Below are 13,210 nucleotides of genomic sequence, written 5' to 3'. Positions count from 1 at the left end.
AAGGGCCAGGACATCGGTTACGAAGCGCTGAGGTTCCACGGAATAAACCAGGATCATGCCGGCCAAACCTGCGCCTATAAAGAAGGCACCGAAGGGCAAGAAGGCAGAGCCGCCTCCGGCTGCCAAGCCGGCTCCCGCCCCCGAACCGGCTCCTGCCCCCGAGCCCGCTCCTGCCGAGGCCGCGCCCGCGCCCGCGCCCGCCCCCGCTCCTGCCCCCGAAGCAGCGGTTCCGGCCGAAGCGGCTCCCCCGCCTGCTGCCGAAGCTCCGGCTCCAGCTGCCCCGGTGCAAGAAGCGAAAGCCCCGACACCGCCTCCGCCGGAAGGTAGAGCGCAGCTTCTCACCCGACACGGGCGCGATTCCCCGCAATTTTCCATTTGATCATTTGTCCAAATTGTTGCTGTCAAGAATTGTAACCATCTGATCTGTCATCGCCCCTGCTGTAGCACCCTCGCCTCGGCATGGCACTTAATATAATAATGTTTTTATTAACTCATATGTTGTTGTACTTGTTGCATGAAGCTCATGACAGTTAGTGTAACAGTCAGCGCGGTGACATCGATCAAGTCAGAGTCTCTGCACAGAAAGGAGCAGTGAACTACAGCACAGTTCCGAGATATTAAACAAGTGGCAAGAAATGTTTCCAGAACTTTAATTTACAGTTATAAGGATAGCAAATGTGAGATGTAGGGTTTGATGTGCCTGGCTATATTGGGGGCCTCACCTCGCAGCCTGGATTATATTTTCAAATAATCCATTTATTTCATTATTAATTATTTAATTATAAATGTATATTTTGGATATTTTTTAAAAATAATCAATTTAAATAAAGGTGATAATCTAAGGGGCGCGGTGGCGCAGTGGGTTGGACTGGGTCCTGCTCTCTGGTGGGTCGGGGGTTCGAGTCCCACTTGGGGTGCCTTGCGATGGACTGGCGTCCCGTCCTGGGTGTGTCCCCTCCCCCTCCAGCCTTACGCCCTGAGTTGCTGGGTTAGGCTCCGGTTCCCCACAACCCTGTATGGGACAAGCGGTTCAGAAAGTGTGTGTGTGTGAGATAATCCGAATTGTCCTAAAAATGAAATAAATCTCAGTTTTCACATTGAAGTAATGCCAAATGGGCTGTTTGTGTGTGGGGGCGTGGTGGTGCAGTGGGTTTGAGGAGGTCCTGCTCTCTGGGGGGGTCTGGGGTTCAAGTATTGCATCAGCCTGGTGTCCCATCCTGGGTATGTCCCCTCTCCCTTCAGCCTTGCACCCTGTGTTTCATTGAGCTATAAGACACCTACAGGCTTGCAATATCCACACCAGTCACTTCTTTAGTGGTGTCCCCCACCTTTAACCTGTCACCAAAGACCAGGAGGCTAGGTGTGATCTGTCTCTTTGTCTGTGTCTACTGCTTTGCTGTGTGCAACTTTACAAGTTTTAAAAAAACATCCCTCAAATATCCTCCTAACATACACCTCACTGATATAAGTTATTGTTCTACTAATGTGTACAGCTGTGGACATTTGTGCTGCTTCTCTGACCTTGTGTGGTGTAAACAGATGTAACCCTGCATATTCAGCTGCTATCGCTTCCCCGAGTTGGGGACCAGAGCTCAAATGGTTGGCGACCCACTGTACCACTAGCATGTCGATCATTTTGAACCCTGCATAATTGCACTCTGTGAATGCAGAATAAACAGTTTTATTCAGCAACTTCCTTTTTTTGATGTCTAGTGCCAACAAGTGCTCCGCTGAATCTGACAGTGGAAGATGTCAACGATACTTCGGTTACTGTTAAATGGAGGCCACCGGAGACTATTGGTGACTCTGGCCTCGATGGGTACACTGTGGAATATTGCAAAGACCAAAGTAAGTTTGACTTATTGCAATCATTTTTAAAACACTACACTGCAGGTATACTGATACCCAACCAGGTATTGTGACATTCTGTTTATAGCAAGTGAGGTACTGTAATTCTTTTGTAATTTTTGTATGACCTGTGATTTACATAATTTTCTGGTTTGCAACACCTTTTTAATCACCCCTGGTCAAATGAGACTGCAACACAGAATGAACAGTCTGCATCAACCGTCATGCTGTAAGGAGGGTCAGTGTTAGCTTCCTGTATCAGTTTGAAGATGTCAAATGATAATTCTGTTAGCCAGATGGGGTGGACAGTTGTCATGCTGCCAATGTGTCAGGGAAATATTTATTTGCCCTCTAACTAGTTTCCCTATTAGGCCTTTAGACGACCATGGTGTCTGTGTGGACTGAATTTAGAAAGCAAACTCAGGTTAAAGCTGGTTGCTGACGTGATCAACTCTGAATCATTTGCTCAAATTTGTGGTGATTAAAAAGAGTAGTACAAGCTTGTGCGGGTTAAGAATACATCTTTCTTCTAGCTGAAAATGAGAAGAAAAAGTAGTATAAAATACAGTGAAATCTAAAATCCCTAAACTTCATGTTCTCTTTTAAACAAATGCATACTGTATCTCAAATGCATGCAAAATCAGCAGAACAATAATTTTTTTTTTAAAAGTAAACCAGTCAGAATTTTGTTGATCAAATCAGCTTGACTGTTGAAAATCAGTTTTTCTCCAAAATTCTGTAACCAACTGAGTATCTAATGTTCGCTGTTGAGATTGTTCCTGTTTTATTGAGCAATACATGAATTTAAGAACGGAGTCGCTCGAATTAATCCACTTGCAATATTATAGTGTCGTTTGGGTAAAATAATACATCACTGTGCACGTGAAAAAAGTCACAATTAAGTGTCAGTTTCCATCTAAAATGTTTTTTTTTAACTCGATCTGCTCTAACTTCTCCCTTTAGCAACTGACTGGGTGGTAGCAAATAAAGAGCTCACAGCATCATGCCGCTATGCAATCAAGAATCTGACGACCGGGGACCTCCTGCACCTGCGTGTGGTGGCAGTGAACCCAGGTGGTCGCAGTCCACCTGCCACGCTGGCAGAACCCGTGAAAATTCGTGAGGTCGTAGGTGAGTGTAGGCATGGGTGGATGTGGCACAGGATGTGCTGCTGGGCAAGGTGTGGATTTTGTTTTTTCTCCTTTGCACTGAGGTGTTCCTTTCTGTTCACACAGACCCAGAACATACTTGTTGTACCACCCAAGGCCACAACAAGCTTACTGTACATGGGCATTAGCCCTTCCTGCTGACACAGTTGCTTCGTTTTTTTAATATAATGAGGAAGCAGTCTGGCAGTATTTCATTCGTGGAAACCAGTTAGAAGCCCATATTGAGTACATGCCATAAATCTACTTTAACTGGCTACAGTGGAGTAGAAACTCCTGATGTCTGTAGGTTGGCTTTGGGACATAGAGGTGAAGGGCTCCTGGCTCATACCAGTCCGTTGAATGAGTCCTCCAGCTGTGAGTAAATAAATCCAGTTGACATAACCTGGCAAAGCTGTCACTTGCAATTCGCATATAGGCATGTAAACCCAATACAAGTCAGCCACATTGCCAAAACATGGTGTTCCTTATCTCTATGACAATGATATACACAGAATGTATTTCACACATATAGCAGGATATAGCAGGATATAGCATATGGCATTATTGTGTAAACAATGGTTTTCCTGACCCTAAACGACTGAAGGTTGAAGCCTCTTGAGGTTGAAGCCTCTTGAGTTTGCAGTCTGCAAAGGCTAAGGCTATACATGTTGCTACAGCTCTGCTGGCATAGCCAGGTCTTCTCTATGAAGGTAGCTGCATACAGAAAGATATTGCTTAAGTTGTGGCTCAAGAATGTGTTCTGTTCATGTGCAGATTTTTCTTTTAGAATGAGTAAAGAAACCTTGTAAAGCCCTCTATTCTGTGGTTTCCATTTCATGACAGGAGAAGTCAATAGATCCATGACAGAAAGCAGATTCTTCCTATATTGGAAACCTGAGCACAACTGAATGATCCTGTCTTGACTTTGGCCATGGGTTTGTTTGGCTTGGTACCTTCACTGTCTGCCAGGGCTGCTTATGTGCTCCCAGTGAGAGGCCTGTTATGAATGGTTTCATTAGAATGAAGCAACCAGACTCTCTCAAATCCTGGGAAAATAACTGGGAAGTGATCCGATTAACAAGGATTAGCCTGGAGAGGCCCTATGCTGTATTGAGCTCTTTGATGGAATGCCCGGTGGATTGGGGTCAGGTTGCTGTGGTCTGCAAGAGCAATGGTGACAAGTGTGAGAGGAATTCCAGCCCATAGGCAAGGCGTGATGTCCCAGGTCCCACGTCCCAGGTGTCGTGCAATCTGTTTACCGTGTGGCTCAATAAGGATTGCTGATCTGCAGACACTCCAATAACGTTGGGACATGTTGTATTTGGCATGAAGCTACAAAATGTGGGCTAGTTCCACCAAAATTGGGAACAAACCGGATCTGATTTTTAAAGCATGCTTTATGGTTGCATTGATTCGTCTTTAAGACCATCTTGAAGCATTTGTGCCACGTTTTAGCTAACTAAACCAGCATTCCATGTTACTAAAATAAATGTCTTTATTAAAAACCCTTTGCCTTTTATTCATAACCTTAGTGGTGTTTATCTGACAAGCTGTATATGAGTGGCAGCTTCTAGAAATGATTTGGTGCAGAACTGTTTCTTTCAGCAGGAAGTGACTGCTGTGGTAGGGAATTAATAATATGAAATTGAGAGCATTCTCACCACTGATACAAGTTCCTATTTTATGCCCTACTTGTGAGACATGATGACTTCCTGAGCAGGTAGCGTGCCGTCGGCTGCAGCACCAGCTCTTTCTCTTGTGCGCTGAAGGGAGTAAATCAGCAACAGACAAATCTATTTATAGCCATGGGAATAAGGCTTGCTCACGGTTCCAGTTGCAACAGGTGTGGCTTCACAATAAACCATCCTGTAAACTGTAGACAGAGAGAAGCATGCATTGACTCCGGAATGGTTGTAATGCCACAGATACAGTGAATTGCAGATACTCTAATTAGTCTTGCAATCCAAAGGCCTTCACTGTAGTTCCCTTGAGCAACATACTTACTCTAAACTTCTGCAGTAAAATTGCCTAGCTGTGTAAATTGATACATAATTGTAAGTAGAGTCTTGTACATATAGGTAATCCCCAATTTATGATGGTTCGACTTACGATTTTTTTGACTTTATGATAGTGAGCTGGTGATAGACATTCAGTAGAAGCCATACTTCGAATTTTGAATTTTCATTTTTTCCTGGGCAAGCGATGTGCTTCGGTGCAATACTGTCTTGCGATGCTGGGCATCGGCAGCGATCCGCATCTCCCAGTCTGTTACGCACAGGTGTGTATTAGGTGTATTAAATGCATTTTTTGAATTCCGAAATGTTTGCATTATGATGGGTTTCGCGCAACGTAACCCCATTGTAAGTCGGGGACCACCTGTGCATAACGTTGTAAGTTCCATTGGACAAAGACATCAAATCAAATAAAGTAAAAAATAATAAATTGTCAGTAATAACTCCTGAAGGGCTTCAAAAACAGATTTTTGTTGTTGTATGTTTGACGGGGGGCACGGTGGCGCAGTGGGTTTGGCCTGTGCTTGCTCTCTGGTGGGTCTGAGGTTCGTGTCCTGTTTGGAGTGCCTTGCGATGGACTGGCGTCCCGTCCTGGGACCCCCCCCCCCCCAGGCCTTGCTCCCTCTGTTGCTGGGTTAGGCTCCGGTTTGCCACAACCCCGCTTCGGACAAGCGATTTCAGACTGTGTGTGTGTACAGTATATTTGCATCTGCAATACCATGTAAAATGAGATAGGAGGTGAATTAAGTAGTTAGTATGGCAAACAACACTCCTCATGTTCCTTTTGACCAGAGTCCTGGTGTCATTTGTTTTCTTCTTGGACTGTTGAAAATGACAAAAAAGAGGACCTACCCTTAAGATAAAAAACTTCTTATTTATAAAAACCAGTCCGAGTGTCACCAAAAGCTTTGTAACATTAAGCTAATCATAATGATATAAAGACACAATTGTGCTACAACTGGAATGTTTTTGGTGGCACACTATATTAAATACATTGAGGAGAATGCAAAGATAAGTTGTTGGTTATTAAAACAAAAAAAAAAACTCAAGCTAGCATCTGTTTGGGGTACTTACTTTTCTGCTTTCTGCTTCTGTAGATCGTCCTAAAATACGACTACCCCGTTTCCTGCGAACGAGGTACGTCAGACAAGTTGACGAACAGGTCAACCTCGTCATTCCTTTCCAAGTAAGTGCGTAGCTAGGTTGTAACTGTGTGTTTAAACTCAGGTGAATACAAACACAGTATCTGTGCCTGGAATCTGATGTTGAAGTAATACATCCAGCCTCGTAGACACAGTTGTTGTGAAAAGGAAGATAAATAATTAAATAGAATAAAAAAACCTAGTGACCCACTTTAACCTGGAGACTGCTCTGTGTTGTCTACAGGGAAAACCCAAACCTGTGGTGACTTGGTCCAAGGATGGAAAACCCTTGGATCCAAAAAAGGCTAATGTGCGCAGTACTGAGAGAGACAGTATCTTGTTCATCCGCAAGGCTGAAAGAGAGGATTCTGGGAAGTATGAGATGTGTTTGAAGGTTGATAGTTTTGAGGACAAGGTCACTATCGTTCTTCAGATTGTTGGTGAGTACTCTAAAGACATTGTTTTATCATGCTAAAGTTAAAGATTATGATTTAATTCACATGCTATTGTATTTTGCTGTAGCTTTTTGCCCAGTTATCATCTTGCTATTGAGGTGATAGCCAGTTTTTTTTAAACCTTGTCTCCTGCAGAGCTGCCAGGTCCTCCAACCAGCATCAAGTTGGTGGATACCTGGGGTTTCAATGCTGCCCTGGAATGGACTCCACCCAAGGACAGTGGAAATACAGAAATCACGGGCTACACAGTCCAGAAGGCCGACAAAAAGACTGGGGTGAGCCTGGCCTCTCTAACCCTCCACGAAACAGCTGTGGATTCTGTGCAATTTGCTCCCACAAACACTTGCCATCTCCACCATCTAAGGGATGTCACAAGCCAGCTTTCACTGTGTTGTCCTTTGCATACTTCACATGGTGGGATAAAATAAGAGTACTCAGCACGGTAGTAGTGGACGTCTAGACATGATGTTCATTGAGAAGTGCTTAAGTGCTGATTTATTACTTTGACTGTTTTTTAATTAACTTTGATCCACATTAAAATTTAGGCTCGTTTAAAATTAGTAAATTTTGAGTTTTGAGACAATGCAATAAAAATGAATTGTCTCAACAGATTCCGATTCAATCACAGATGTTGACCGACACATCTCATAAGTATATGCTATGCTTGTCATCTTCTCACCATTTTCATCTTTCTTTATTAGCCCTACTTTCATCTCCATGGTAGTGGTTTGTCTTGTTGTACTGAGTCTGTTAGAATCACGACACTCACACTGGATACAAGCTTTAAACATTGTAGAAGCTTGTTAAATTAAGCTGGTTCCAGTCTCCTATACTTAGGTTTGGGTGTGGCTTACTGCTATCTATTGCTGTGGTGGGTAAACACATTTAGCTCCACCACAAATGGAAATCTTAGAAATCGATAAGAAAATATGTAATTTTTAAAAAAAATTCTTTCAAAAAGTATGTATCCTTAAATATTTGAACTTTTAAAGATTTTCAGATAAATTCAGATTAAGTAGCTCTGTCAATGGTACCTTTTACACTAGATCAAGTTAAGTAGCTTTGTCTAGGGTACAATTTAAAGCCACCCCTAGGATTCACACCAACAGCTACAGTATCTCAGTATCTCTTTCTGCTTGTTGTCTTGTGGGGCCGTCTCAGGCGTGGTTCACAGTTCTGGAGCATTACCACAGGCTAAATGCCACCGTCTCGGACCTCATCATGGGCAATTCCTACTACTTCCGCATTTTTTCTGAGAATAAGGTTGGCCGGAGTGATGCAGCAGCAGTGACAAAGACACCAGCCCAAATTCAGAAAACAGGTGAGACTGAGAATTTAACACATGTGTAGCTAGTGCACTTGCAGTTAGAAATGTTAAACAGCAGACAAGACTGGCTGATAAGCAGCTAGTAAAAGCACAAAAATGTAGTTCAGAAAGGTCAGTCAGCACCTCGGCAAATACTATTTAAATTAGCAGTATTCCCACACGATTCAAGTTTTACATTTACATTTATTTATTTGGCCGAGGTGACTTTAATACCTTGGAATACCTTCTATATCCTTGTCCTGAATGGTATTTCAAAAATCTTGGTGCAAAAATTGTCAGTTAAAATGCTAGAACAGAATAATGTGAAAAAGTCCAATGGAGGTAAATATTTTTTATAGGCACTGCAGCATTAATGTGTGCCTATGTACCAATAACTACTATTTGAAAGCTTGGACCTGTCCAAAACATGATGTATCTTTGTTAAGTGCTGCTAAATTCTACTGTTTTGAATTGGTTATTTTATACAAACAGCTTAAACTAAGTTGAAATTACACTGGCAGAGGGGTGTCACAGTTTTGCCCGTTTCTTTCAGGCATTGTCTACAAGCCCTCCGAGTACAAGGAACATGATTTCAGCGAGGCCCCTAAGTTTACTACTCCCCTGGTTGACAGATCCACCACTGCTGGTTTCTCCATCAGGCTGCTGTGTGCCGTCCGTGGGTTCCCCAAAGTAAACTATGGCATTATCTGTAATAAATTTCTTTTTCATTCTTACAAAGCAACATGTTTAACATCCTAGCACTGTCATTCCAAAAACAATGCATCTTCACTGATAATGAGAATGATACGAAATTTGTTACATTTTGGCTTTGTTCATTTGATGTCAAACAGAAGTGGCATATGTGTTTAACAACCTCAGTTGGTGCACCATAATGTGTTTCATTTCCACTTGGTGACTTTAGCAGAAGATCAGCGTTGCATTATGTCCTGTTGACTATCAACAGCCTGACTTCTCTCGCTGACATGCCTGTAACAGGTGCCAAAATGTAGTGTCTGAAAATGGATCTAAGCACAGAGAGGAAAGTGGGCCCAAAGCTCAAAGGGTGCTTGGATTATCTGTGCTTAACAGATGCCTGTACACCACATCACTACTCACATAGCTTCCATTTTGCATTTTCCTTTCAGAGCTGGACAGTTCCCAAAGCAATTGCTGTGCTTTATGGTTGGCATTGGCACTGCTGGGTCTAGAAATTTGTAGGGTGTGTTGTTATTTAATGATGTATTTAATCTTTTGTTGCTTTATTACAGTGTAGGTCATTGTTCAAGCACTCACCTCAACTGGTAGGAATCAGTGAATAAAAGAATCCATACCTTGACTACCTAAACTACCCACCTAAGTTGATGGCCAAGACAAGTCAACACCTACCTAGGAGTACAAGTGATGAACGTTTAATGAATATTTAGCATTTTGTTAAATAAGAAATGGAAAAACATGATCACAGTAACATCTAACCTTGACCTCAAGTCCATCTCTTCTTTTTCTCAGTTGGTTCAGTTTAGAACTGTGACAAAGATATGAGTGTTTTTGTTTAAAAAGCATTCCTTAAGCATTCCTCAAGGATTCCTATGCGTTCCATAAGAATTTCTTAAGCATTCCTTGATCTTATTTTTGCTAAAGTTATTTCAAAGTTAGTTCTAAGTTATTTTTTGAGTGAAGTTGTCCAGAGGCCTGTTCTCAAAAGTAACACTGTGATGACTTGTTATTTGAAATTCAAAGAATACAAGATCATCGTAACACAGACACATTAGTTTTTCCACACACAACGGTACGCTAGGGCCTATCGGACAGCAAGTCGAGTGTTCCTGCTGTAGGCCTTTTAAAGACCTGTTTGCAGTTTGAATGAGAGCACAGGAGTGTGGTCAGAGCATTGAAATAAAAATAGACACTTGCATGATGTCAGCGTTGCAGCATGGCTCTGTTTTGCTGTCTGATTGGTTTGGTTTCGCCTTATGAATGAGCAAATATGATCATTGTATCTTACCAGAATAGGACAAGGCACTCAGAGACTATCTCCTTCTGTACCCTTTGTCAATGTCCAGGTTTTCCCTAGATGTAGGTGCTAAGTTATACATGTAGTCATCTTAATGAATGGGGCAAAAAAAGGGTTTTCAATCTGAGATTCTGTTACCTATTTTCAGGACTTGGGATTTGTACTTGAACAGCAGGATTGATTTTTACTGTAATGGAGTTGTATTTCTGAAAACAATATTAGAAAGGTAGCTGCACCAATTTAACAGGCTTAAATGTACAAAATTCCAATTTTGCATTTCCTGAAAGGATATATTTTCTTTTTTCACATCTTGTCACAGCTAGTACCTCTTTTGCTTGCACCTTGTGCACCCAGAAGATTGATCAGGTACCCTAATAGTAGTTTTCATGGAAAGAGATGGGTTGAGTTTCACCCGCTGTGTATGACATGCCTTGATCTACAAGGTGCTGGTATTGTGTTTGTTGATATTAGAGATCACTGAGTCCCTCACTTTTTTCATGCATTTTATGAATTGAATTTGTACAGGGCCTCACTCACTTGAAATACATTTTGATCGGATGGTTTGTCTTTTTCACCCCTCCCCCCATTTTCTTTGTAGCCTAAGATTGAGTGGATGAAGAACAAAATGATCATTGGCGATGACCCCAAGTACAGGCAGCTCAACAATCAGGGTGTCTGTTCTCTGGAGATTCGCAAGCCAAGCAGCTTTGATGGGGGGGTGTACACCTGCAGGGCTAAGAATGCTTTTGGGGAAGCTTCTGTGGCCTGCAAGCTGGAGATCAAACGTAAGTCTTAGTCATTCATCCCATCAGGGAGGTCTACCACAAATGAGGAAATGCAAGCTTCTTCAATGTGGTTGTCATGGAGAACTTTGCTCTTCGTTGCCATTGATTCACTAACCTTGCATGTGGAATTTTCATGTGCACATGTCAGTCAAGCCACCGTTGGCAAAGAATAAGGTACTCGCAAATCTGCCATTCACAGCTTCACTGGTATAACTTCTTTTTTTTAAGTCAAACACTGCATGCACTTAGTTTTCTGATTGTCACATGACTACAATTTACAGTTCAATCATTATACAGAAGCTAATCAATCATAATAAACAGCACACCAACAGTAATGACGGTGTAAATGCATGAAATGTAAGAATGTTCCACCAAATATGTGGAAAGGCACAGTAAATATGTACTTTAAATCGGCCTTTGAATGAAAAAGGCTCTCAGCTGTCAAAAGTACAGTTGTAAAATAGCTTTCTTTGAATTTTTGTTTCACTTACCTACCACATTTTTTTCTTAACAGAGGTTATGATGCCAGAAAAATAAATCCACGTGCATCCATTCACAGGTCAGTCGATAACCCTGGGAATTAAACATACAGTGTTCTTTAATATGTGAGCACTAATTGTGAATGAATCAAAATCTTTGATTAGACCAGTAACTTTTTGACTTGAGCCTGGTTCTTTGAATCAGAATCACAAAAGTCCTGTTTCCATTGTAAATGTGCTCAAATAACTCAGAATTATGGATGCCCTAACTAAATACTATAAATACTGACTCGGTATAACTAACATAAGATTATTCATGAAGCCTTTCTAAAAACTATTATCTAATGTGTACCTTAACTGGATGACATAGCATTTTAGACCGTGCACTTCTTCAAATGAAACTCAAAATATGTTTCTGTTTTTTCTCTGGGTAAGGAAAATATTATGGTACAGATTTGCACTTTAATGTATAATGCTTTTCTTAAGAGGGGGTGCGGTGGCGCAGTGGGTTGGACCACAGTCCTGCTCTCCGGTGGGTCTGGGATTCGAGTCCCGCTGGGGGTGCCTTGTGATGGACTGGCGTCCTGTCCTGGGTGTGTCCCCTCCCCCTCTGGCCTTATGCCCTGTCTTGCCAGGTTGGCTCTGGTTCCCCGTGACCCCTTGTGGGACAAGTGGTTCTGAAAGTGTGTGTGCTTCTCTTAATTATTTATTTGGATCCTTGCTAGGGGGCTCATCTGTCTTCCTGTTAGGTGGGCCTTATACGGTTGGGCACTAAATTGAGCAAATGCAGCCTCTCTCAGGCATAGGATCCAAACGCCACTGGCCCATAAATTAGCTCAGAAAGGGCTCTGTACACCTGGTGACTTCATCATATTACCCTGAGTCAGCAGCAGTGTCCCCACCAGTCCTGAGCAGGCACAAGAGATTAATTCCTGGGTCATCATTAACTACACCTTCCACAAGTTTCATTCATTAAAGGTCCTTGTGTTTTTGCAGATTTTATGAAGCCTGAATGTTCAACCAAAAAGTGAAGTGAAAAAAGTGAAGTGCCACCTCACCCCACATAGTGTGTCAGTGTTCACTGAAGCAATGCCTACTAAAACGATGCTCATTCTAGAATGCACATTTCATACTCGTATCTTAACACATTAACATACCAGCAAAGTGACAGGCAAGAGTAAAAAATTCCCCCTCCTATAGAGAATGGTTTTTTAACCCTTTTCTTGAATTTGTGGGAGGGCACTAATGTAGAGTTGTGGTTTACGCGGTCTATGAAACAGACATTTTTTCCATCCTCTATGACTGAACATAGGTTCCGGAAGTGGTACAACCTACTTTTCAAAGAATCACCCATTCGTTCAGTCCTATTTAAAGAGTTGTACAACTGTGTACTGTATATGTCAAATATGAAAGTTATATTGTTAATGGCTTTCAAATTAAATGGCCGTTTTGAAATTTCCCTAAAGCACGTTTTATATTTTTCCAGGAAATTTATGAAGGTGTTCAATGCTGATGTTAAAAGGAGGAGAAGATCACTCAATGACTTTCTCAAGACAATACCAGTGACAGTACTTTGTTTCTGTAAGGAAAATTACATCACTGTCAATCCTGTCTGGAGGATCTTCTACAATACCATTCTGTGTCCAAATAATGAGAAACTGCTTTCTGTAAAAATAATTATTTGTTCATTTATTTATCTTCATATAGCTCTTCCTGTCAGTATTGTATATTGTACGTCGGAACATTTCTGTGTTTAATAAATGATTGAACCAACAGGATCCTGTATTCTGTGATTATTTTTGGAACATACTATACAGTTAGCCTGTAAGTGTAATAGCTGTTTTATTTCCAAAATATTTATGTTGATTTCTGAAATGTTAACTATAAACATGGTAGCTACCATTATAAATGAAGAAATTAAATTAAGCGCTCAGATAAGCTTTGACATGTGTAACTTTTTAACAGGTGAGTCATGTGAGGTTTTGTTTTGAATATATTAACATCCATTTGCAATTGAAGAATTT

General features: G+C 41.6%; 1 protein-coding gene across 1 annotated transcript; it reads left to right on the top strand.

The window, feature by feature from the left end:
- On the top strand, nt 1–12,964 carry LOC108922714 (myosin-binding protein H-like). The gene is made up of 11 exons (XM_018733022.2): nt 1–323; nt 1,714–1,848; nt 2,812–2,979; nt 6,106–6,194; nt 6,395–6,590; nt 6,741–6,880; nt 7,767–7,926; nt 8,465–8,601; nt 10,521–10,707; nt 11,222–11,266; nt 12,673–12,964. Exons 1-10 carry the CDS (start codon nt 56–58, stop codon nt 11,242–11,244), a joined length of 1,503 nt encoding a protein of 500 aa, XP_018588538.2. The 5' UTR covers nt 1–55; the 3' UTR covers nt 11,245–11,266; nt 12,673–12,964.
- The last annotated feature ends 246 nt before the right edge of the window (nt 12,965–13,210 follow it).

This window comes from Scleropages formosus, chromosome 2, assembly GCF_900964775.1.
Source record: "Scleropages formosus chromosome 2, fSclFor1.1, whole genome shotgun sequence".
NCBI lineage: Eukaryota > Metazoa > Chordata > Actinopteri > Osteoglossiformes > Osteoglossidae > Scleropages > Scleropages formosus.
The sequence above is the reverse complement of the archived record's forward strand: the minus strand, read 5'-3'. Positions and strand labels throughout refer to the sequence as shown.